The 27113-nt window shown below is 39.8% G+C and overlaps 1 protein-coding gene across 1 annotated transcript; it reads right to left on the reverse strand.

Annotated features, from left to right (window-relative positions):
• Positions 1-286: 286 nt before the first annotated feature.
• Positions 287-27113, reverse strand: LOC110441245 (somatomedin-B and thrombospondin type-1 domain-containing protein-like; the record flags this gene model as incomplete). The annotated part of the gene is made up of 2 exons (XM_021484351.1): positions 287-3033; positions 26990-27113. Coding segments are annotated over 2 exons (416 nt in total), but the record flags the coding sequence as incomplete, so codon positions are not given.

Raw genomic sequence — 27113 nt, forward strand, 5'->3', positions numbered from 1 at the left:
CACGGGGGTCAGCCACACCATTTGTACAATTTTGAATCCCTGCCTCCCATGAATGCTTTTGATTAAATATGATTGATATCCAGTGAACAGTTCTAAAGAAGAAGTTGTTTGCAGCAATATAGCCAAAATGCCCCTTTTTGGCCCCGCCCCTCAGCCCCCTGGGGGGTCAGCCCCACCATTTGTACAATTTTGAATCCCAACCATATAGGGATGCTTCCAGTCAAATTTAGTTAAATTCCAATCAGTGGTTAAGAAGAAGAAGTCCTTTAGAGAAATTGTTGACGGATGGACGACGGACGCCACGGTATGGCATAAGATCACCTTGGTCCTTCGGACCCGGTGAGCTAATAAATGACATTGAATTCCATGCATAGATAATATTATTAACAAGAAATATTTCCAGGGTGACTCCTATAAAAAAAAATATCCTAAAAGTGTGTAGATTTTTATGGATACTGGTCAGGAGGACATACTGAGGACAATTCTGATACAACAGAAAATGTCAATTACAACCAAGTCTTCTTACATTTTAGTTATACAATATATTATATGCTTTAAAAATGTATATAAATAATTTCATCAACTGATGATTATGATAAATCAATGTTAAAAATCATATATAAACAATGTAAGCATGTTAAAAATCTAACTATGAACTCTACATCTTCATTTTGATTTTTAAATATCTAAGTCAAGTCCAACATAATTCAGGCTTACAAATAATCCTGCCATATATTCTAATCTAGATAAAAAATTCTAAAATCACTTTGTAAAATATTTATAAAAATTCTTTCTACAAAAAGTCGATATATATGTATATATACCTACATGTATGGCATTGTACCTACTGGCCAAATTGCAAGGTAGTCACACCACCTTAACCAAGGTAGTCACACCACCTTAACCAAGGTAGTCACACCACCTTAACCAAGGTAGTCACACCACCTTAACCAAGGTAGTCACACCACCTTAACCAAGGTAGTCACACCACCTTAACCAAGGTAGTCACACCACCTTAACCAAGGTAGTCACACCACCTTAACCAAGGTAGTCACACCACCTTAACCAAGGTAGTCACACCACCTTAACCAAGGTAGTCACACCACCTTAACCAAGGTAGTCACACCACCTTAACCAAGGTAGTCACACCACCTTAGACAGGGGAAATATCCAATGTACTGTCAGGCTCCATTAACTTCCAACCATGCAGAGATATTCTTATCTGCCTTTCTAAAAAATCATTTCAGGGAAAAACGAAAGTTGTGTAAAAAGGTGAAAATAAAACTAGAGTTATTTCCCTTTCTGCGATACATCTGCAGGTTGGTAAGACTTGTTCCTGTTTTGATTAATACTTAATTCATGAGTAAAATTGTGCCAGGTTACCTTAACAATGACCAGAACCGTGAGCTGTTACCACATGGTAATATGTGAAAATTAAACCATGACCAATTAGGAAAGGAAAGGAAATCTGTGAAAACCCTGCAGCCAGAGGAGCCTTTCCTTGTGCGAGCTGCCAGGGTTGTGAGAGGTCCAGTCACCTGTGCGAGCTGCCAGGGTTGTGAGAGGTCCAGTCACCTGCAGTCAACACCTACCTCACTGTCAACAACCTACACAAACTCTTAGCAAGCACCATCAGCTTCATCATAAATTAAATATAATTTTCCAAAATCATTTAAAAAAAGGAATATGAGTATTTTTGTATCATCTGACAGTGGACACTTTGAATCCACAGAATCCGCATATTTTTAATTTCATATCAAATTATTTTGAAAAGTCACTCATTCAAATTTGTTAAAATGTGTTATAAGGCTAATGAAACTAAATCAAGCTATGCCGTCCTGGTGTGTACACTACAGAACAGTGTTTGTAGCCAGAATTAAAAGGAGATACGACAAGACTGCATGATGACCTGTGACTTTCGGTGGTGAAGAGATGGTGTATTTGTTTAATAATTGCGATGGGCTCACATTCCAGTGTGTGGAGCCGAACATCAACAATGCTGATTACTGTTTTATTATGATTATATTACAGTTTTAGGAACAGGTCTATCAACTGTTAGAGTCTCTGTATGTACCTAACAATATCTGTCTACACCAGGAGAAACAGATCTGTCAACTTGTAAAGTCTGTGTATGTACCTTCCAGTATCTGTCTACACAAGGAGAAACAGATCAATCAACTTGTAAATTCTCTGTATGTACCAAACAATGTCTGTATACACAAGGAGAAACAGATCTGTCAACTTGTAAAGTCTCTGCATGTACCTTACAGTATCTGTCTAAACAAGGAGAAACAGATCTGTCAACTTGTAAAGTCTCTGAATGTACCTTATAATATCTGTCTACACAAGGAGAAACAGATCTGTCAACTTGTAAAGTCTCTGTATGTACCTTATAATATCTGTCTACACAAGGAGAAACAGATCAATCAACTTGTAAAGTCTCTGTATGTACCAAACAATGTCTGTCTACACCAGGGGAAACAGACATGTCAACTTGTAAAGTCTCTGTATGTACATGTACCAAACAATATCTGTCTACACCAGGAGAAACAGATCTGTCAACTTGTTAAATCTCAATCAAACAGTATATAAGCAGTTTTTGTGTCTTTTATACAATGTGTCAAATATGGTCATGTTTGGACTCAAACATATCAACTAAAAATAACAAAATCATAATTATTTGTGAGATTTACAAGCAATGACAATTGACCGGTACTTGGACCAGCCACACAAGATTTGAGTTAGACAAGGATAAAATCATTGTCTCCGTAGATGTTACATGTACAGGTCTTATGGACCTTTTCCATTATCCATTTGCCATGACAATGGTGAACGTCCAGGGCCTTCCAGTGAGTTGCTTGATTGATCACGCCATGGCCTTTACAGCGTAGACCAGCCTCTTTGTCCATGGCGAAGGGCTGACATTCCACACATACTTTATTACCAGGCTGGAGCTTGTTGGACCAGGCTTTACCAAAGTCGGTTGTGTTACAATGACGGTTCGACTCCACGATCTTGTAATAGCTGCAGTATCTGTAAATACAAACAAAAACATTGCAATGGCAGGGTGCTCTCTGATACCACACATTGTGTCACCGATACAACATACATAAATCATACTTTGAGCCTAAATGATATTTAATTAACCCAGCCTTACTTTTCATCCCAACAGAAGTGCATTGCGAAACAGCTGACTTACTGGGACATCTTTCCACAGATAATGTCCTATCTGTCCCTTAAAATGACAGAGCAGACAAAGTGACGTTAGAGAGTGACCAGGATATCCTATATATAGCTGGTCACAAACAATATTATAGTCTTCCCCATGTCAGCTGAATACTGGTTATGAAAACCAATTACTTGTTACCCATCATCCTTTATTCTAATACATTTGAGACTGGTCAATCAAAATAACTTGCGACAGTAAAACAACAATATCCTGTCTGCAAATTTCTCATTTGCATATGAAGCATGGATGGCGATTGTTAATCCACCAATCCACAGCAGAGAGACTCAGAATTGGAAGAAAACACCCAAAAATATCTTAAAATCACAGTTTCTTTCGGTGGTTTTGGTTGATATGAATTAGAATGGAGATAACCCTTCTGTATTTTGAATTTTGCAGCGCTATATCGTGATTATACTGTCGCAAATATCCATTTTACTGACTCCGATCCACGTTGCTAGTCAAACTCAATTTGCGACAGTAAAAGAGGCCCAATGGGCCTGCATCGCTCACCTGGAACTAATCTCACAATTGTAACCCTAAAAGTGTACTAAAATAAAACTATAGGCAAAATATCAGTGTCTTGACTTAAGTCATTCAGAAGAACATGTTAAATGATTTAAACACATTTGACCCCTATGACCTTGAAAGTCAAATACTGACATTAAATTTAACAAACTTTATAGCCCTTCATCCCAGAATGCAACTTGTCAAACATCACCACCCTAATGGCCCTATACCTTTTGTTTTCTGAGAAGATGACTTTTAAGATTTATGCACTGTGGACCAGATGTGACCTTGAAAGTGTGTCAAGGTCATTCACATCAACAAGCAATCACCCTAGATGCTTTAGCTATGCAGAAGTCGGTTTTTGTGGGTTTTTAAGACAATTGACTCCTGTAACTTTAAATATGAGCGAAGGTCATTTATTTGAACAAACTTAGTAGCCCTTTATCCCAGCATGTTACTGGCAAAATACCATCAGCCTAGGCCTCTTAGTTATTCAGAAGAAGTTATTTAACGATTTAAACATATTTGACCCCTGTGACCTTGAATATGGGTGAAGGTCATTCATTTACCAAGGCTGGAAGCCTTTCATCCCAGCATGCTTCTAGCGAAATATTATCACCCTGGACTTTTTGGTTATTCGGAGAAGTCGCTCAAAGATTTCAACATATTTGATCCTGATATCCTTGAATATGGGTGAAGGTCATTCATTTAAACAAACTTGGAAGCCTTTCATCCCAGCATGCTTCTGGACAAATATCATGACCCCAAACCTTTTGGTTAATCAGAAGAAGTCAGTTTATAGTGTTTTTAAGATAACAGACCCCTGTGACCTTGAATACCGGCAAAGGTCATTCATTTGATAAAACTTTGTAGCCCTTCATCCCTGCATACTACTGTCCAAATATCATTATCCCGGTCTATTACGTTATTCAAAAGAAGTTGTTTAAAGGTTTTTAAGATAATTGACCCCTGTGACCTTAAATATAAGTCAAGGTCATTCATATGAACAAACTTGGTAGTTCTTTATGCCAGTATGCTACTGGCCATATATCATCACCCAGAGGCTTTTGATTATTCAGAAGAAGTTGTTTAAAGTAAAATATGTTGACGCCGGACGGACGAACGATAGCCGCTGTACCACGGCATAGCCTCAATTGGCCATTTGGGCCAGGTCAGCTAAAAGAATGAAAAAATAATACCTGGATGCATAACTTCATGTGGTAGTTATCATATCTGGAAAGTTTAGTTGAAATTGGTCCATTACTTTAGAAGGAGTTGTCCGGACAAACTATGGACGGAGGGACGGACAGACGAGCTGATTCCAGTATACCCCCCTCCCCACACACACACACACATGGAAACAATATTCCCACCCTTGGCTCCTTTGAAGGGGGATCATACCCTTTAATTTTCATGATTTTGGATTCCCATCACCTAAGAATGTTTCTGATAAGATTTCAGGAAATTCCATACAGTTGTTCAAAAAAAATCATTGAAATACTGACAGACAATGGATACTGTGATATGGCATAAGCTCACTTACCTACTGGTATTTTGAGTAGGTGAGCTAATAATGCAGAAAAAATATCCAGTCATGTCGCCTTTGAACATGATCTTATCTCAGAAAATATTTGGAAGCATTATAACAAGGTTGTTTATCAGAGTTGTACAGCCCTCTAGAGAGCACTATGAACCTGAAATCCCTCAACAAAATATGTTTAGATATTTAACCAAATTCTATTTCAAGCCCAAAGCAATACCCTTACTGCATGACTGATATTTTTTTTACATCAGTTTTTTTTTTCATGTCGGAAAAATTCTTAAGATGTTTAATTATTTTACAATTATCAGAACCCCAAGGTATGTAATCTGTAAAGTCTGGCATCTCTCTATCAGGATGGAAGGTCTACCAGTCTATCAACACACTTTGATTGTAATACAGGAACAGCACTCCAACCTGACCCTAAAAGATCGACTAAGAAACAACCGTGATTTTGATATATTTAGGAACTGTCACTCCTCCTACAACCCGTACATTATGTTGCGCGCAGCAAAATCTAACAGAGACATAGAAGAAATTTATTCATTGTGCAGATTATTGGCAAAGCCTTCGCCACCTGACCAGAACGTTTGCTCCAAGTGTTCCCAGCATTTCTGTGACGTCATATCTCACTATTGCTGTACCTGTGAGTACACCAGCGAACTCCGGGCTCATTTTCTTCAGATGATCCTGCATAAGTTTGGATTGAATGTGTTCAATTACATTGATCAACATGACACTGCTACCTTTGTTCACAATTTATTAGGTGCAAAAACAGGTCCCCAATTTCAGGATGATACAACTCAAAAACTGTTTCTGATGCATGCAGCATACTTTGTCGTGCGCGCTTCGCGAACTCAAGTGAATGGAATGATTTAAGAAACCATGACTAAGACTTTTACTCGCATTCGCGAGGACACAGTTCTTTAGCTGCGCCCTACCGCGGCATTTTCTGTCCTTTTTGTAATTTTTGCTTTTTTTTCTTGTACTCAAATATCTCCTTTTTGGAGGAAATAAAGTGTGATGATAACAAGCATGGTTGGTGTTAAGACGGGGCCAATATTCATGAAACCATCCACATGCTCAAGCATGGATTCTGTGCTCAAACCAGCTTTCTTGTAAATCACTTTTAAAATCACGAAAAACAATCAAAAAGTCAAATGTAAATGTACACTAGAATTATGTCAGTGTGACATTAAAGCTGCTCACCACTTAAAGTTAATTGCTTCAGTAACACGTTGAGCATCAATATCTACTATAATACCTCAGATATGTGTTTTGTATTCTGCTAATTGAAAATCAGGTCATGTGATGATGTTGCCTTTGGGATTTCCAAAATCAATCACCTCTTAAATGATGCCTTAAAAACATTTCTCCCTCTCCTCTTTTTTCACCCTCTTTTATTTTTATTTATATTTTATTCATATTAATAATAATTATTAATATATGTAGTTACTTTATTTACTGGCATTGAATATACAAAATCTCACAAATGTTCTTGGAATATATTTGAATTATATTTCTCAATGTGACTTTACCAACGTAAGAGTTATTTCCCTTACACTGGATTGGATAATATTTTGACACGGCGCTTGTGTCATGTTCTTAAATTGTTACATTTTCATAAATAAATACACCAGAAATAGCATGCTGTGTTACAGAAATGTTTGATAAGCATACACAGTTCACATATTGTCTCGTCTCGGAGCCATTACCGTTATCAACCTAAGCAAGATATGTCATGCATACCTGCCAAGTGACCCGATTTCGTCGTGTTACACCCAGGATTTTAGCCCTTCACCCGCTTTTATAACTTCACCCGCCGGGTTACGATTTTGACCCGGTGTAATGACTTTTCAATCCTTCTTCATAAGAAAGACGATCTATTTCCCGTTTCCGTTTCTCACCAACAGGTAAGTTGTGAGTTGTTTATATACGTACTAGAACTGTTTTTACAAATGTTTATATAAAGACCGTTGTTAATGAACTTGCCGACAAGTAATTAGTCAGGTGTTTTAACAAATAATAGAGTTGATTTTATAATCATATTTACGTAGAATAGATTGTATTTTGAAGGTTACATTATGTCTTCTTGAAGGAAGAAGTCTTTATCGGGACTTGCAGGTTCTACTACACGAAATGCTAAAAGAAAATATAATTATGCACATATCAAATGTCGTAGGAAAATGAGTTATAGTGTATAAAGTCCGGCAGCCATGGACCAAACGCTGCATTCTAGTCTAGTGCACGAGGGTCATCACCCTCTTTTAGTATATCCAGGGTTGGCAGGTATGGTCATATCATATTACGTTCCCGTTTGAAACATCAAAATAGAGGTTAAACTTCATCACTCATACGGTTTATAAGTATATATATTTACTTCTTCCTTCTACAGACAGCGTCAATGCTTGACAGTCTCTACATGTGCTTTCTCGAATCAATATATATGTTTCACACGCGTAAACCTCCTCAGACCTCAATCCGAGTTGCTAAAACGCTCAAACCTAGTGCATGAATTTCACCACCACAACACTCGTAGAATGCATGGAGATAAACATTTTGTTTTCAGCAATTGTGGATTATTACTTGGAGAAGAATATCAGAAGACTTCATGTAACCCACAGGTGAGTGTCAGAGATTCTACTTTCTATTTACGATAACGAAACTATACAGCGGAAGCATGCAAGACTGAATTATGCGCACACACCCCGAACGGAAGTGGGTCCGTCATTTCGTTCTCTGGACAGAATTAAAAAGCCGCTCGGCTCTCGCCAAGAGCGGCTTAAAACCAGCATTCAGTTTTAAGCCTCAAAATTGTTCTTTCCAAAATCATTGATAAGAGACAATTCTTAATTCATAACTGAATTAACTGATGTTATAGGTAATCTCTACTGATGTCTCGGGTAATCACTACTGGTATCACAGGGAATATCTTATGGTGTTACAGGTAATCTATTCTGGTATAACAAGTAATCTCTACTGGTGTCAAAGGTAATCCATACTGGTGTCACAGGTAATATCTACTGGTGTCACAGGTAATCCATACTGGTGTCACAGGTAATATCTACCGGTGTCATAGGTAATGACTCTACTGGTATCACAGTTAATATCTACCGGTGTCATAGGTAATATCTACTGGAATCACAGGTAATATCTACCGGTGTCATAGGTAATATCTACTGGAATCACAGGTAATATCTACCGGTGTCATAGGTAATGACTCTACTGGTATCACAGGTAATATCTACCGGTGTCATAGGAAATATCTACTGGTATCACAGGTAATATCTACCGGTGTCATAGGAAATATCTACTGGTATCACAGGTAATATCTACCGGTGTCATAGGTAATGTCTACTGGTATCACAGGTAATATCTACCGGTGTCATAGGTAATGACTCTACTGGTATCACAGGTAATATCTACCGGTGTCATAGGTAATATCTACTGGAATCACAGGTAATATCTACCGGTGTCATAGGAAATATCTACTGGTATCACAGGTAATATCTAACGGTGTCATAGGTAATGTCTACTGGCGTCACAGGTAATCCATACTGGTGTCACAAGTAATATCTACCGGTGTCATAGGTAATCTCTACTGGTATCGCAGGTAATCCATACTGGTGTCACAGGTAATATCTACCGGAGTCATAGGTAATATCTACTGGTATCACAGGCAATATCTACCGGTGTCATAGGTAATGTCTTCTGGTGTCACAGGTAATCCATACTGGTTTCACAGGTAATATCTACCGGTGTCATAGGTAATGTCTACTGGTATCACAGGTAATATCTACCGGTGTCATAGGTAATCTCTACTGGTATCACAGGTAATCCATACTGGTGTCACAGGTAATCCATACTGGTGTCACAGGTAATATCTACCGGTGTCATAGGTAATATCTACTGGTATCACAGGTAATATCTACTGGTGTCATAGGTAATGTCTACTGGTGTCACAGGTAATCCTTACTGGTGTCACAGGTAATCCATACTGGTGTCACAGGTAATATCTAACGGTGTCATAGGTAATGTCTACTGGTATCACAGGTAATATCTACCGGTGTCATAGGTAATGTCTACTGGTATCACAGGTTATATCTACCGGTGTCATAGGTAATGTCTACTGGTATCACAGGTAATATCTTTCGTGTCAGGGCGACCAGAAGTTGTCCAAAGACAAGTAATTACTGGCCCAAAAAAAAATGTCTGGGCGACTACCCTACACTCCTGCTAAAATTCATATTATCGTAATTTTAAAAGTGAAGCAGACAACATTTGGCATGATTTTCCGGTTAATACAAAAATGGAATACATGTGATGTTTAACAAGCGTAATACAAACAAACTCCATATCGTTTCGTTCCGTTTGAAATTCCCCCTGATATTTTGTACTTACCCAGGAGCCATGTTTAAGAAGTAGGTCAGCGAATGCTACAACGACATTGACATGTATTTTGAGTGTTCTATTCCTTAATATACTGTATATTTGTGTCTATGGCATACATATGGGATCTATATTACATGAACCTTGAGTAGACATTGAGTTTTTCATGCCGATTTAGTTCCGCCCGGATTTCTGGCTGAAGCTGCATCAAAGAATTAGTGCTTCGGAAATGAGAGGTCGCATTCGGCAAAATCATATCCGATAGAAAAAAAGGCCGACCAGTGGCCTCTCATGTTATAGGAGTACTGTCAAAGTATGCCAAGTAAGTAATATTTTGTCTTCAATCCTTGATTGTCTGTGCAATTTTACAGAGTGTCAATCAATCATAGCCAATACTAACTGAAGACATCGAGCCTCAGCATATCAAATTGGGATCATGTGAAGACTGACTATTCTGACGACGAGGAATACAACTCTGAAGCAGGCGTCTTTAGAACAATGTGCAGGGTAGGACTCATTGAGGAATAGAAATAATAAATTATTGGTCCTTCTTTGTGTTTTTTCTTTACTTTTTACATTAAAAATTTATCCAAATTGTTTGGGCTTGCACTATAACATTTGGGCCAGTAATCCTGAATTTTCAGGTTCAGGCACTGGGTGTCATAGGTAATGTCTACTGGTGTCACAGGTAATCTCTACTGGTGTCACAGGTAATCTCTACTGGTGTCACAGGTAATCTCTACTAGTGTCACAGGTAATCTCTACTTGTGTGACAGGTTATCTCTACTGGTGGCACAGGTAATCTCTACTGGTTTAACAGGTAATCTCTTCTGGTGTCACAGATAATCTCATCTGTTTTCACAAGTAATCTATATTGATATCACATTAAATCTCTTCTAGTGTTTCATTAAAGATCTAGAACTCTTTTTTTCTAAAATGTCCATCCTTTTCAGCAGCTGATGATCAATTTTGTTTGCGCCATCCTGGCTTCAAATGTTGACTCATTGCTTGTTATTCACCTGATGCCCAAACAAACTGTAGCATTTTGTTTAATGGTTCTGATAATTTGTCAGAAGGCCAAAGAACTCTCTCTCTCAGTCTGTTTCATGTATTTGTATGAGGATGTGTGTGTGATTGTGTGTCATACATATGTGTGTTCTTGTATGAACAGTGGATGTTTGTCATATAATGTATGTATGTGTTACATGTGAGGAGATAAACTCCTAGCCAATGACTGTTTCTTATACTTGTAAAACAAATATAGAATGATATCAATGTCAGCTACATCAACAGGAATCCATCCACGAGCCAAATCAGCCTGGGACCTTGGCTGAGCTTTCACGTATTTGCCCGATATTGACGTAGTGAACATGCCTGATACTGATGTTGTGAACATGCCCCATATTGACGTTGTGAACATGCCCCATATTGATGTTGTGAACATGCCCGCTAGTGACGTTGTGAACATGCCCCATATTGACGTTGTGAACATGCCCCATATTGACGGTGTGAACATGCCCCATATTGATGTTGTGAACATGCCCCATATTGACGGTGTGAACATGCCCCATATTGACGTTGTGAACATGCCCCATATTGGTGTTGTGAACTGGCTAAGGATACACTTCAAGTGTGTTGTCCCCTCACAATGAAAAAGGTGTTCTTTTGACAATTTGGAAAGATTTGATCTTTGATGAAATGTGTTTTTTATAATTCTGAAACAAATTGTTACTGTCTGTTTTGAAGTTATTGACTCCTGTCACTTTTTCCCTATGAAGTTGTTTTTTCTGCTTTCATATTGAACAAGGTAAGTCCCAGACCACTCCACCCAACACAACATGAGGTCAACCAAAGTCAGTTTTTCAATCTGCAAAATTCACAAATGTTGTCAATGCATGGAAATTAATGGAACAAGAGGCAGAGAGGGCCTGTATCGCTCACCTGGATATCTAAGCAATCATGGCAAAATATTCTCCAAATGAGATCCAAGGGAATATGCCAGACCCCAAGGCCAATCCAGGATCAATTCTAATATCATGACTGCATTCGTGTGGGGATCTAAACCGTTTCTAAGTTATGACCCAGGGGTTAAGTCTGCAAAGGTGGGGCAGACCCTGGGGTCAATTCTAATATCATGACTGCAATCGTCTCTTTATGCCCAACAATTGTATATATAGTTTTGGGGTGGGAATCTTACCCATTTCGAAGTTATGACCCAGGGGTTAAGTCTCCAAGGGTGAGGCAAACCCCAAGGCCATCCTGGAAGCATATGTGCATTCATTTCTTTATACTTAGCAATTGTATATATGGTTATAGGGTGGGGATCTCAACTGTTTCCTTAGAAGCTGTGACTAAAAAACTAGGTCCCTAGGGGTTCAGTCAGACCCCAGGGTCTATTCTATTATCATGACTGCATTCGTCTCTTTATGCCCAGCATTTGTATATATAGTTTTGGGGATGGGATCTCAACTGTTTCAAAGTTATGACCCAGGGACTATGTCTCCAAGGGTGGGGCCAGACCCTAGGGCCATCCTGGAAGCAACTGTGCATTCTTCTCTTCATACTCAGCAATTGTATATACATGTATGGTTATACGGTGGGGATCATAACCATTTCCAAGTGATAAACTTATTTTGGCCCCACCCCTTAGCACGGGGGGTCAGCCCCAAAATTTGTACAATTTTGAATCTCCACCCCCTAGGGATGCGTCCAGTCAAATATGGTTGATATCCCTTTCTTAGTTCCAGAGAAGAAGTCGCTTAAAGTGATATAGCCAAATTGCCCCCTTTTGGCCCCGCCCCTCAGCCCCCTGGGGGGTCAGACCCACCATTTGTACAATTTTGAATCCCCATCACCAAGGGATGATTCCAGTCAAATATGGTTGATATCCATTTCTTAGTTCCAGAAAAGAAGTCGCTTAAAGCAATATAGCCAAATTGCCCCCTTTTGGCCCTGCCCCTCAGTCCCCTGGGGGGTCAGCCCCAAGATTTGTATAATTTTGAATCCCCACCACCTAGGAATGCTTCCTGTCAAATATGGTTGATATCAATCTCTTAGTTCCAGAGAAGAAGTTGCTTAAAGCAATAAAGCCAAATTGACCCCTTTTGGCCCCGCCCTTCAGCCCCCTTGGGGGTCATCCCCACCATTTGTACAATTTTGAATCCCTACCACCTAGGAATACTTCCAGTCAAATTTAGTTAAATTCCAATCAGTGGTTAAGAAGAAGAAGTCGTTTAAAGAAATTGTTGACGGACGGACGACGGACGGAGGACACGGTATGGCATAAGCTCACCTTGGTCCTTCGGACCCGGTGAGCTAATAAAACCATACCTTCTTTTATAATCAGTGAAAATATGTGATGCCTATAACACTGCCTTCAGACATTTGCGGTGATAGCAGTCTACCTAGTAATCAGGCTAGACAGGTATCCAGTACAGGTAAAGTACATCCTCTCATTAAATACCTGTTTATCAGCCTGACCTTTGACATAACTTCTCCATGATAAATCTAAATAATCATAGACTGTAGCTACACTCACACAGAAAGCCTAACTTGAGGTGCTAAGATCAAGTTTTATCAGATATAGGGGAACACTTAATCCTTTTGACAGAACAATTTATTTACAAACTTTACAAAGTTCAAAAAATCATCATTTTTCTTCTCAAAAATAAAACGATCAGTTGAAACACAATTTCACATCAATGGGAGCTGCTACAAAAGTATGGAGTTTCCCCGAGTGTGACTCGTCTAGTTGAGTCTGATTCTATAGGACACACTAGTCAGGCACTCAAAGAGGCCAGAGGAACAGTAGCACAGAAATGAAAATGTGGTCAGAGAAAAGGGAAAGAAGAGTGGTGAAGGGCTGAATGAGAACAATTAGAGAGGGCCGATACGAGGGGAATTAGCTAAGAATGGAGAATTAGGATTGGTTCCAGATAACATGTTCTTATTTAACATGTAGATTATCCAGTAAGTGCCATTAACCAATGAGTAATAACAAAATTGATGAAATGGAAAAGGCTCATAAATGTCTCAACCAGTCAGAAGTAACCGACAGTGGCCATCTTGGAATTCCTGATTAGGGGACATTTGATATCCCTCGCTATTTATCACCAATGGTGTGTGTGCTATCATTGTATTATCATATGTTTACTAATAATAACACCCTTTTTGTAGGTGTAATAAGTCTAAAATTGCCACAAGTTGATATCAGCCTGGGTGATTCAACAATCCTTGCTGCATATTCCTCCAAAATCTCCTCGCCAGTCGCCATCGTTGTTTATGCAGACGACAGGTGTAACACTAATAAGCAAAACCAAATCCGGAAGCGGCGCCATCCGGGAATTTGGGTGGGGCTTTGTAAATCAATCTTTAAATATTTTCCATGAAACGGCATTTATTCTATGCCAACAATTTGTTTGTTTACATTTAAAGCAGACAGCAATAAACGGAAATAGCAAAATCCGGAAATTTAGGAGGGGGTGTGATATCACTTTTCTAGGGGGTGTGATATCACTTCCAAGGGGTGTGATATCACTCCAAGGGGGTGTGATATCACCCGGGCTGATATCAACTCGTGGCAATTTTAGACTTATTACACATACAAAAAGGGTGTTATTATTAGTAAATATATGATAAGTAATATATATATAGTCTGTCATTTGTGCTGCATAAACCCAACTTCGTGACAAAATCTTCAATTAGTTGAAGGTGGTCATTATATGGTAGAACTAGAACTAGAAATAAAGAAATATTATTTTTGTGTATGTTTTGTTGCCCTCTGGCTATTATCAGGACTCTCGGGCTGATATGGGGTGTGATATCAAAATGGTTATATGATAATCTCTAAATAGCAGAAATACTTTTTGACAATCATACATCAGTCAAAATCAATATATAATGATGTTCAGAAGCAAAAAAATAATAACTTTATCACACCTTTTGCTTATTTAGAATAACATATTTAAAGTTTTGAACATATTTGACCCCTTTGATCTTTAATATCAGCGGAGGCCATTTAAAAAATAAATAAATTGATAACTCTTCATACCAACATGCTACTGGCTAAATATCATCATCTGGGTCTTCTGGTTATTCAGAAGAAGTTGTTTTAAAGGTTTTTAAGATGATTGACCTATGTGACCTTGAATATGGGTAAAGGTCTTTCATTTGAATAACTTCATGACCCTCAAGGTGATGATAATTAGCCAGTAGCATGCTGGGATGAAGTTATTCAATTGTTTTTAATATATTTGATCCCTGTAACCTTGAATATAAATAGAAACAGAAACGACTGAGGGTGCAACATTTACCCTTGGACATTGATCCCTAGTGGTGTCAGGGTGTGTAGTTGGTGATCCCTAGTGGTGGCGGGGTGTGTAGTTGATGATCCCTAGTGGTGTCGGGGTGGGTAGTTGGTGATCCCTAGTGGTGTCGGGGTGGGTAGTTGGTGATCCCTAGTGGTGTCAGGGTGTGTAGTTGGTGATCCCTAGTGGTGTCAGGGTGTGTAGTTGGTGATCCCTAGTGGTGTCAGGGTGTGTAGTTGGTGATCCCTAGTGGTGTCAGGGTGTGTAGTTGGTGATCCCTAGTGGTGTCAGGGTGTGTAGTTGGTGATCCCTAGTGGTGTCAGGGTGTGTAGTTGGTGATCCCTAGTGGTGTCAGGGTGTGTAGTTGGTGATCCCTAGTGGTGTCAGGGTGTGTAGTTGGTGATCCCTAGTGGTGTCAGGGTGTGTAGTTGGTGATCCCTAGTGGTGTCAGGGTGTGTAGTTGGTGATCCCTAGTGGTGTCAGGGTGTGTAGTTGGTGATCCCTAGTGGTGTCAGGGTGTGTAGTTGGTGATCCCTAGTGGTGTCAGGGTGTGTAGTTGGTGATCCCTAGTGGTGTCAGGGTGTGTAGTTGGTGATCCCTAGTGGTGTCAGGGTGTGTAGTTGGTGATCCCTAGTGGTGTCAGGGTGTGTAGTTGGTGATCCCTAGTGGTGTCAGGGTGTGTAGTTGGTGATCCCTAGTGGTGTCAGGGTGTGTAGTTGGTGATCCCTAGTGGTGTCAGGGTGTGTAGTTGGTGATCCCTAGTGGTGTCAGGGTGTGTAGTTGGTGATCCCTAGTGGTGTCAGGGTGTGTAGTTGGTGATCCCTAGTGGTGTCAGGGTGTGTAGTTGGTGATCCCTAGTGGTGTCAGGGTGTGTAGTTGGTGATCCCTAGTGGTGTCAGGGTGTGTAGTTGGTGATCCCTAGTGGTGTCAGGGTGTGTAGTTGGTGATCCCTAGTGGTGTCAGGGTGTGTAGTTGGTGATCCCTAGTGGTGTCAGGGTGTGTAGTTGGTGATCCCTAGTGGTGTCAGGGTGTGTAGTTGGTGATCCCTAGTGGTGTCAGGGTGTGTAGTTGGTGATCCCTAGTGGTGTCAGGGTGTGTAGTTGGTGATCCCTAGTGGTGTCAGGGTGTGTAGTTGGTGATCCCTAGTGGTGTCAGGGTGTGTAGTTGGTGATCCCTAGTGGTGTCAGGGTGTGTAGTTGGTGATCCCTAGTGGTGTCAGGGTGTGTAGTTGGTGATCCCTAGTGGTGTCAGGGTGTGTAGTTGGTGATCCCTAGTGGTGTCAGGGTGTGTAGTTGGTGATCCCTAGTGGTGTCAGGGTGTGTAGTTGGTGATCCCTAGTGGTGTCAGGGTGTGTAGTTGGTGATCCCTAGTGGTGTCAGGGTGTGTAGTTGGTGATCCCTAGTGGTGTCAGGGTGTGTAGTTGGTGATCCCTAGTGGTGTCAGGGTGTGTAGTTGGTGATCCCTAGTGGTGTCAGGGTGTGTAGTTGGTGATCCCTAGTGGTGTCAGGGTGTGTAGTTGGTGATCCCTAGTGGTGTCAGGGTGTGTAGTTGGTGATCCCTAGTGGTGTCAGGGTGTGTAGTTGGTGATCCCTAGTGGTGTCAGGGTGTGTAGTTGGTGATCCCTAGTGGTGTCAGGGTGTGTAGTTGGTGATCCCTAGTGGTGTCAGGGTGTGTAGTTGGTGATCCCTAGTGGTGTCAGGGTGTGTAGTTGGTGATCCCTAGTGGTGTCAGGGTGTGTAGTTGGTGATCCCTAGTGGTGTCAGGGTGTGTAGTTGGTGATCCCTAGTGGTGTCAGGGTGGGTAGTTGGTGATCCCTAGTGGTGTCAGGGTGGGTAGTTGGTGATCCCTAGTGGTGTCAGGGTGGGTAGTTTGTGATCCCTATTGGTGTCAGGGTGTGTAGTTGGTGATCCCTAGTGGTGTCAGGGTGGGTAGTTGGTGATCCATAGTGGTGTCAGGGTGGGTAGTTGGTGATCCCTAGTGGTGTCAGGGTGGGTAGTTGGTGATCCCTAGTGGTGTCAGGGTGTGTAGTTGGTGATCCCTAGTAGTGTCAGGGTGTGTATAGTTGGTGTATCAGTAATGGTGTCAGGTTGGGTAGTTGGTGCATCAGTAGTGGTGTCAGGGTGTGTATAGTTGGTGATCCCTAGTGGTGTCAGGGTGTGTATAGTTGGTGTATCAGTAGTGGTGTCAGGGTGTGTAGTTGGTGATCCCTAGTGGTGTCAGGGTGGGTAGTTGGTGTATCAGTAGTACTCTCATTGTTTCCTTTTTGTGGTGAACTCAAAGGATGTGGGGGTCAGAGGTTAGAATTTCAAAGATTTGGTATTCTATGTCCGGTAGTGAGAGTGATATGAGGTTGAACTGGAGTACAACTGGGCTGTCTTTATGTAGTCGGATATCTCTTAGATGTTCAGAGATTCGGAATCAGAATTCTTGTTTGGTTTTCCCAACATATTGTTGTTTGCATTGGGAGCAGGTGATCAAGCATATGAGGTTCTTGGTGGTGCAGTTGTCTTGAAGTTTGCACATGTAAGATAGTTTAGTGTATGTACTAGTAAAGCGTTTGGTTCCTTTATTAAAACGGCAAATTTTGCAATTTAGTTTATTGCTGTTTACGACCAGATTGATATGAGTGTGGTTTTGTGGTTCGCATGGGTATTGAGCTCAATTGTTCCTAACCCAGTCACTCAATTTTTTGAAAACAAATAGTTTTTTATCAGACCACACTTGGTAGCCCTTCATTCCAGCATGTTACTGGCCAAATAGCATCACCCTGGGCCTTTTGGTTACTCAAAGGAAGTTGTTAAAAGGTTTGTTAAGACAATAACCCTTGTAACCTTTAATATTGATGAAGGTCATTCATTTGAACAATTTTGGTAGCCCTTCATCCTAATATTCTAATCAGGAAAATAAGGGAGAGAGAGAGAATAATGGGAATTAGAGAAGGAGTGAGAATCAGGAGAATTAGACAGGGAGAGAGAATCATGAGAATTAGGGAGGGAGGGAGAATCAAGAGAATAAGGAAGGGAAAGATAATCAGGGGAATTAGAGAGGGAGAGAGAATCAGGAGAACAAGGGAGGGAGAGAGAATCAGGGGAATAAGAGAGGGAGAGAGAATCAGGAAAATTAGAGAGGGAGAGAGAATCAGGGAAATCAGAGAGGGAGAGAGAATCAGGAGATTTAAAGCGGGAGAGAGAATCAGGGGAATTAGAGAGGGAGAGAGAATCAGGTGAACAAGGGAGGGAGAGAGAATCAGGGGAATAAGAGAGGGAAAGAGAATCAGGGAAATAAGAGAAGGGAAGGGAAATAGTACAATTTGGGCGGGAAAATGAATCAGAGGAATAAGAGAGGGAGAGAGAATCAGGAGAATAAGAGAGGGGAAGGGAAATAGGACAATTAGGGCAGGAAAATGAATCAGGGGAATTAGAGAGGGAGAGAATCAGGAGAATAAGAGAGGGAGAGAGAATCGGAGAATTAGAGAGGGAGAAAGAATCAGGGGAATTAGAGAGGGGGAGAGAATCAGGAGAATTAGAGTGGGAAAGAATCAGGAGAATAAGAGATGGAAAGAGAATCAGAGAATTAGAGAGGGAGAAAGAATCAAGGGAATTAGAGAGGGGAAAGAGAATCAGGAGAATTAGGGCAGGAAAATGAATCAGGGGAATTAGAGTGGGAGAGAGAATCAGAGAATTAGAGAGGGAGAGAGAATCAGCAAAATAAGAGAGGGAGAGAGAATTAGGAGAATTAGAGCGGGAGACAGAATCAGGGGAATTAGAGAAGGAGAGAGATCAGAGAATTAGAGAAGGAGAGAGAATCAGGAGAATTAGAGAGGGAGAGAGAATCAGGAGAATCAGAGCGGGAGAGAGAATCAGGGGAATTAGAGAAGGAGAGAGAATCAGGAGAATTAGAGCGGGAGAGAGAATCAGGTGAACAAGGGATGGAGAGAGAATTAGGTGAATCATTAGGTTAAGGCTTAGCATTAAATAGGTTGTGTTGGGCACAAATATGAGTAGAATCAGAAAGGGGCATGGAATCTTAAACAAGATGCTCAAAGAGAAAATTGGAACATTTTCTGATACAAAAATGAGTCCTTTTGGCCCAAAGATTATCTACAATATTTGTTTTTAAAGATTTACCTAAATTTCCCCTATTCAGCACCACCACTCTATCCCCAAGTTTATACAAAATTGTGTCCCCTTTACCCTAGCATGCCCTACAACAAATTTGTTTCAAATCCCTCCATCCATACAGAAGAAGGATTTTAAACATTTATCCATATGTTCTCCCTTATGGGCTGAGCCCCTCTGCCCCCATGGGGGAGCCATACCCTCTGTCTCTACAAATTAAGTCGCCTTTGCCCAAAGGATGCTGCCAAATTTAGTCAAAAATCAACTGAGCCATTCAGGACAAGTAGCATTTGAAAGGAAAAGTTGAGGGACAGACAACAGACTGCCTTATGGCAGGTGAGCTAAAAAGGAAAGGGCAATTAGAAGGGAGAACGGAAGCATTAGGGAGAGAATGAATAAGGAGAATGTCTTATATCATAATGTACATGATTGTGCTGCAGCTTTCTAATTACCAATATGTACTACCAATTACTGTCAGCCTGCAGCAATACTGACACATCATCATTGTACCGTCTGCTAGCACCTGTTACATCTAGACACAAAACACATGGCTCTACCTAGCCAAACATATAATTCAAACACATTGCATGTTTGGTGGCTTGTAGTACGTGTCAAATTTGTCAGAAGTAGGTGTCTAGTAATCTTCCATTGAACTAGATGTCTAGTAATCTCCCATTGAAGTAGGTGTCTAGTAATCTCCCATTGAAGTAGGTGTCTAGTAATCTCCCTTTGAAGTAGATGTCTAGTAATCTCCCATTGAAGTAGATGTCTAGTAATCTCCCATTGAAGTAGATGTCTAGTAATCTCCCATTGAAGTAGGTGTCTAGTAATCTCCCATTGAAGTAGACGTCTAGTAATCTCCCATTGAAGTAGGTGTCTAGTAATCTCCCATTGAAGTAGATGTCTAGTAATTTCCCTTTGAAGTAGGTGTCCAGAAGGAGAACAATTTTCCTCTATTTCCCCTATGGGGCCACACCCCTCTGCCCCCAGAAGGGCCACATCTTCCATTTATACAAATTTGAGGCCCCATTATCCAAAGATGCTCCAGAACAAATTTGGTCAAAATCCTTCTAGACTCGTAGACATTTAAGTATATTTACAATTCTACTTAACTCGGACTCAATTAACCTACTCAACATATTAAAGTTTATTTTTCAATGAACTTTTCAGTTGGCGTATGAATACATCAACATATTATCAACGCAATGCAAACAAGTTATTCATCCAACCAGGACGACGTCTTACAGATGTGAGTGATGACACCATAAGCTTTGATACCTTCTATGATGTTTAAAAGATTTGCATGAGACCGATATTTTAACAAGAGGTCCAATGGGCCTGCATCTTGCAATCTTAAAAGTGGACAAAATACAGCTACAGGCAGAATATCAGTGTTTGATCCGTAAGAACCTATTAAAAGATTTAAACATATGACGCCTGTGACCTTGAATATCGAACAAGGACATAAGGTTGAAAGTGGGTCAAGGTCATTCATTTGAACAAACTTGGTAGTCCTTCATCCCAGCATGCTACAGGCTCAATATCAGTACCCTGGGCCTTTGGGTTATTGAAAAGAAGTTGTTTGAAGATTTTAAGACATTTGACCCCTGTCACCTTTAAAGCTGGTCAAGGTCATTAATTTGAACAAACTTGGTAGTCCTTCATCCCAGCATGCTACAGGCCCAATATCATTACCCTGGGCCTTTTAATTATTGAGAAGAAGTTGTTTGAAGATCTAAAGACATTTGACCCATGTGACCTTGAAAGTAGGTCAAGGTCATTCATTTGAACAAACTTGGTAGCCCCTCATCCCAGCATGCTACTAGCCAAATATCATCAACCTAGGCCTCTTGGTTATTCAGAAGAAATTGTTTAAAGTAAAAGGTTGACGCCGGACGGACATCAGAAGACGTACGACGGAAGACGAACAGACGACGGAGCACCATGCCATAGTCAGGAGTGCTTCTTAAATTTTAAAGCATCTCTAAGGTGCAGAGTTCTTTCCCTTATTTACTGGTATCTTAGGTACCTAGGTCAGTTGTCTCTAGGTCGTATTTGAACATTTGTAGAAGAACAACATTCAAGGCTTTTTCCCAGATTTTATTGAGTTTCATTTCTTTTTTTCCCCAAGCTTTTCACGGCCAGGAAATACTTTCATGATTTTCCTGACTTTTCCCCAGTTGTTACCCGAGTTTATGTGAAAAGGATTATTAAATAGGTAACTGTTAACAAAGAAAGTTTAGCCAAATTCCTATGTCAGAGAATCGCCGATCAACTTACGTTTGCACATCTCGGGCCCGTTTTCCCCATACTATTACGAAAAATGTAGTTGTTCAATTTTAAGCACCGTTCCATGTAAGTTCTGTCCGAATTTTTTTCAAATCACCTATGCGTACAGCATGGTTTTTTCCCTGGCTTACTTTCATGTTGATCTCGCGTCTAACACTATGTAAACATGTGATCGATAATAACCTCGAGAATTATTTTAATATTTATTAAATGAAGCATCGTAAAAATAGTCTGCTTTGATTTTTCCCCCTTGGAGTAGATGTGAATAGGATGTATTGATTGTCCACGCTTCTAGTATAAACATATTGTTTTATAAATATTGGTCAAATCAGTCTGTAGTTATGAAAATGCAGTAGGGGTTCACGCCACGTGTTGGTGAGTGAAACAAGAGGCCCAAGAGGGCCTGTATCGCTCACCTGAATATTTAAGCAGTCATAGCAAAATGTTCTATTAAGTATTATATTGCACTAAAAATATTTCCCTCGCAAACTTTGTTGGCTCCATCTGTTGAAACTACCAGCAAAATATTATTACAAGATTCTATGCTTTTTGATTCTTCAGAAGTTGCTTGACATATTTTTCCCTGTGCCCTTGTAAGTAGGTCAATGTCATTTTCCTTCTCAAATTGGTAAGCTCTATTCCAAAAGCTACCAGCCAAATCTTATGAATCCATTCCTTTTAGTTCTTAAGAACAAATCCATTAAAATGTTTTGACCTCTGTGACCTTGATAGTAGGTCAAGGTCACTGTCATTCGCAAACTTTGTTGGGCTCTTTCCCAGGAAGTAACCAGCCAAATATTATGGTTCAATAACTTCCAGTTCTTCAGAAGTCATTTGAAGTGTTTGACATATCCGCCTCATGTGACCTTAAAAGTAGGTCAAGGTCATTTTCATTCTCAAACTTTGTTGGGCTCTTTCCTAGGAAGCTACAAGCCAAATATAAAGATTCTATACCTTTCAGTTGTTCAGAAGAAGTCATTTGAAGTGTCTGACACATTTGACCCCTGTGACCTTGAAAGTAGAACAAGGTAATTCTCATTCTCAAACTTTGTTGGGCTCCATCCCAGGAACCAATCAGCCAAATATGAAGATTCTATACCTTTTAGTTCTTCAGAAGAAGTCGTTTGAAGTTTTTGACATATTTGACCCCTGTGACCTTTAAAGTAGGTCAAGGTCATTTTCGTTTGTATTGACTGTGGTGTTGAGAAGTGTCAATAATTTCCGCTGAAGCATGCGATCCTACCTGGCCTATTGTCCAGGACCAGACGGTGTCAGGGTTTATGCCCTCCGGTTAACTTACCATTAAATGTTGCCAAACCAGCAGTCATGACCACAGATGACCAATTGTAATGATTTTACAGTAGGTAAAGATTGTATCGCCAAAATAACGCCAAACTGAACCGTGACATGACCTGGTTTGATGTGACAATACACAAGCCACTATGATATTAGCCCTTCTCACTGATCTTAATTATGATCAATAAAAGGTATAAAAGGTATTTCACCAGGAGATATGCACCAGCAGTTACTAAACATCAAATTACTTATTAATTGATATGTTTTCGTAAGCAAGTAAATGTTTTATGCAAAATATTGCTAAAATGAATTGATGTATGCCGATATGCGCACACATGTACGTGTGAGAGGTGTTATCAGATATTTCAAATCAAACAACAAAATACACATTTTACGCAGTTTCTTCTTAGTTTTAAACATCATTGTACATGCAAACAATACTTATCAACTCACTAATAATAAACAAATTCCAAAATTCTAAGAATCCCAAGTGGTTTGTCTTTCATTTTCAGAGATCAATTTTCGGAACTTGAACATCATTTTTTTTCCCAAAAATTATGGTGCGCAAAATATTTGAGTAGAAGCTTTTTTTTGGATTTTCAGCCTCAAAAGTACCTGTGCAAATTACATAGGTGCACCAATTACACAGGTTTTTACAGTAACCTTAAAAGTGGACCAATGTTAAATACATTTGAATAAATCAAAGCTACAGGTCAAATAACACTTTCATATGCCTTTTGGTTATTTAGAAGAAATTCTTTTAAAGACTTTTTTCAAATGCCTTTGACACTTGTGACTTTGAATGCGTGTCCTGGTTATTCATCCAAGCATTAACTGGCCACAAATCAACACCCAGGACCTTTTGGTCATTATAAGGATATGTGTAAAGATATTAACACATATCTGTTCTATTTGACTTTGATCTCAATTTCATTCATTTGAACAAACTTGGTAGCACGTCCATCCTAGCATGCATAACAAATAATGACCAAATAACATGCTCCTAGGCCCACTGGTTATTGAGAATCTACCATCACAGAAGCTGGCCACGTGAGCTGATAAAACAAACCTAATAGCAAGCAATCTTACAATAAAGGCCAACTATCATTCCAATACATTTTATGGGTCTTTGTTTGAACATTTGAACTTATTTTACTCATGTGGCCTTCAAACTGGGTTATCCATCCTGTGACCTTCAAACTGGGTTATACGTCATGTGACCTTCAAACTGGGTTATTAAAAACTTAATAGCATGATATATTACAAAATATAGATATTACTACTGTAGACCTTAATTGGTAAAGGTCTTTTTACGAGTGGTTTGAAGATTTTAACAAATTTGACCCCTGTGACCTAGAAAGTGTGGGTGGAGGACAACAGATTTTAGTACAGTCAGTAAAGGTCAACTAGCAGAGTCAGTTAAGGTCAACTAGCAGAGTCAGTTGAGGTCAACTAGTTCAGTCAGTAAAGGTCAACTAGCAGAGTCAGTAAAGGTCAACTAGCAGAGTCAGTTGAGGTCAACCAGTGCAGCCAGTAGAGGTCAACTAATACAGTCAGTAAAGGTCATTTAGTGCAGCCAGTAAAGGTCAACTAGTTCAGTCAGTAAAGGTCAACTAGCAGAGTCAGTTAAGGTCAACTAGCAGAGTCAGTTAAGGTCAACTAGTGCAGCCAGTAGAGGTCAACTAATACAGTCAGTAAAGGTCAACTAGCAGAGTCAGTAAAGGTCAACTAGCAGAGTCAGTAAAGGCCAACTAGTGCAGCCAGTACATTCAGTTAAGGTCATCTAGTACATTCAGTGAAGGTGAACTAGAGCAGCCAATAAAAGTTAACTAGGTCAACTAGTGCAGCCAGTAAAGGTCATCTAGTACAGTCAGTGAAGGTCAACTAGTGCAGCCAGTAAAAGTCAACTAGTGCAGCCAGTAAAGGTCAACTAGTACATTCAGTGAAGGTGAACTAGAGCAGCCAGGTGAGCTAAAAATCATAATTATATTAAGAAATCCTAAATCGTCACCTGACAGTCTAAAACTCTCAATTGACCAAGATCAGTGATGTAATTTTACCCCACGCGCGTCATCAACAAGGCCAAATGTAAACATCGCGACGAAAGAAAAAGATGCATGCAAAAGTCATGACAGGCACAAGGTATCAATACCGTCATATATAACAACAACATATAGGTAGGAATACTACACTTGCATCATACATGACCTTTGAAAACAATTATTTATGTATAATATTGTTGTCTTGTCCACTAGTTGAGTCCGACATGGCACATGCCGGCGTGCTATTGTTGTTATCTTCACCGCCTCACTTTCGAAACAACCATGTGACATATATAAATAGATCTGCGCTAAATTTACGCGGGGCTCCCCCAAGATTTCAGTGGTCAAAACTGGACACTGCAAGCAGAACTCGACCATCATATTGCCGTGGTATAACTTTGGAAGGCCAGAGAACGCATTTAGACCCATTTATTTTGTATTTTTTTCCCCGACCAGCCCCGTTATTATGTTCACAAATATCATATTATTACAAAGGGCAATAACTCTGTAAGTTACTGTCGAATAATTCCCATTTAGAGTCCGGGATCTTATTAATATATATGGCTTCATACAAAGTATCATCAAACTCGGTTAACATTTACTCAAGTTCTCGTGTTCACATGGTCCAATAATAATACTATAACAAAGGGCAATAACTCTGTAAGTTACCGTCGAATAATTCCCATTTTCGAACTCGTCCGAGATCTTTTTGATATATGGCTGCATACAAAAAGTCACATCAAACTCGGTTAACATTTACTCAAGTTATCGTGTTCAAAAGGTCAAATAATAATAATATTACAAAGGGCAATAACTCTGTAAGTTACTGTCGAATAACTGGGCAAAGAAGTAATTCCAACAGTGTGGACAAGTTTAGGTTGTCAAATTTTCGGAGCGATATGCTCCTTTATCAAGACACAGTGAAACAGAACAGTAACATATACATATACATCAAATTACAAGAAGATAGAACTGATATACTATAATTGAAAATATAGCTATTATATAAAAAAACAATTGTCCCCTCGGCTAAAGACAGCCGATGGCAGCAATTAAGCTGAGAACATCGCGGACAATGAACGCTGATGTAGAGGACCTATTCTTGCGCAAGATGCACTATCAAATAAAGTGAGTCAATGAAAGATAAGCACCAGAAAGAAGGGACGAGATATCAAAAACGTGGAAAATGTGCATGTTGGAATCTGGCCCTGTAAATGTGAAAAATCTCAAATTCCTACGGAATGCTGTATATACGGTATGTATATATAGCCACCGTAACGCTCCTTCGAAAAAGGAGTCCAGGAGTTATCCTCCTTTACAGAACTACTGGCATCAGACCACAAATACAATTCCGGGTCGTTGTACACCAATGTAGTGCAAAAGGAGATTTCAGGGCAGTCAGTAAATAATTTCTCCTGTCTGTTCTACGACAGATATATACATTGTTTTTGCAGAGAATCGTTCAACAATATCTATTCTAGTGATTTACCCCTTTTTAACACAGTTTTCAAGTATGTATTCGCAGCAGGACACAATGAGTGATGAGGGTTGCGCATTGATATTTTGTGATTTTGGTACTTTCCCCTATACATGCAAGGTAGTGACATTCAAATGAAATTATCTTTCTTAAATGCAAATCATGAGGTACTTTCCAGCTCACTGTAGGTTCAGTTTGAATAGATCTACAATATGAAAAAAGAACCAGACCCTGCGCAAAGTTTTAAAATATTTTAATTTCATATTTTCTTGGGTAGTAATAACATATAGTAGAATTAATTGTGGTCTGAGGTCTGCATTTAGGAGGAGATAGATAAGCTATTTAACTATGGTTGAGGAGAGTGCAGCAAGACGGTGAACATAGGGAACATGGTGGACATCCTGATTTCCTAGGGAACACAAGTCACAAGTGGGCTAAGCCAGAGTGTTTTAAAGAACTGTGTGTTATATGTGATACCTGTGATTGACTGTCTGTGTCTTTATGTGTACAATTCATGTGATGGACAACAGTGGGTCGTTGTGACATTTGTAGGCGAGTTGTAGTTTGCGCCTCACAAACACGCGTCTCGTATTGTTATGTGCATATGTGTCATGTATGATGCAATAATTATGTTGTTGATTGTATAAAGTTGTTATTAATCAACATCAATGCATTTGTAATTTCTTCACAAATTTAGTGAAAGCACTGCTACCTAAGAAAAAGATTCCAAAAACAAATAAATCGAAATTGGTCACCTGACAAAAATAAAAATAATTTTGGCAGGTACATGACTTACGCTGGTCTTGGAGGTACCTCATTGCTGATCCGAGCAAAGAGATTTTTCCTGATGTCTTGATAAGGATCATACTGTTTGTCAGTTCGGAAAATTCCAAATGCTGCTGGGAGAATTTTTCCAATTT

The sequence above is a fragment of the Mizuhopecten yessoensis genome, unplaced genomic scaffold, assembly GCF_002113885.1.
Source record: "Mizuhopecten yessoensis strain PY_sf001 unplaced genomic scaffold, ASM211388v2 scaffold715773, whole genome shotgun sequence".
In the NCBI taxonomy this organism is placed as follows: domain Eukaryota; kingdom Metazoa; phylum Mollusca; class Bivalvia; order Pectinida; family Pectinidae; genus Mizuhopecten; species Mizuhopecten yessoensis.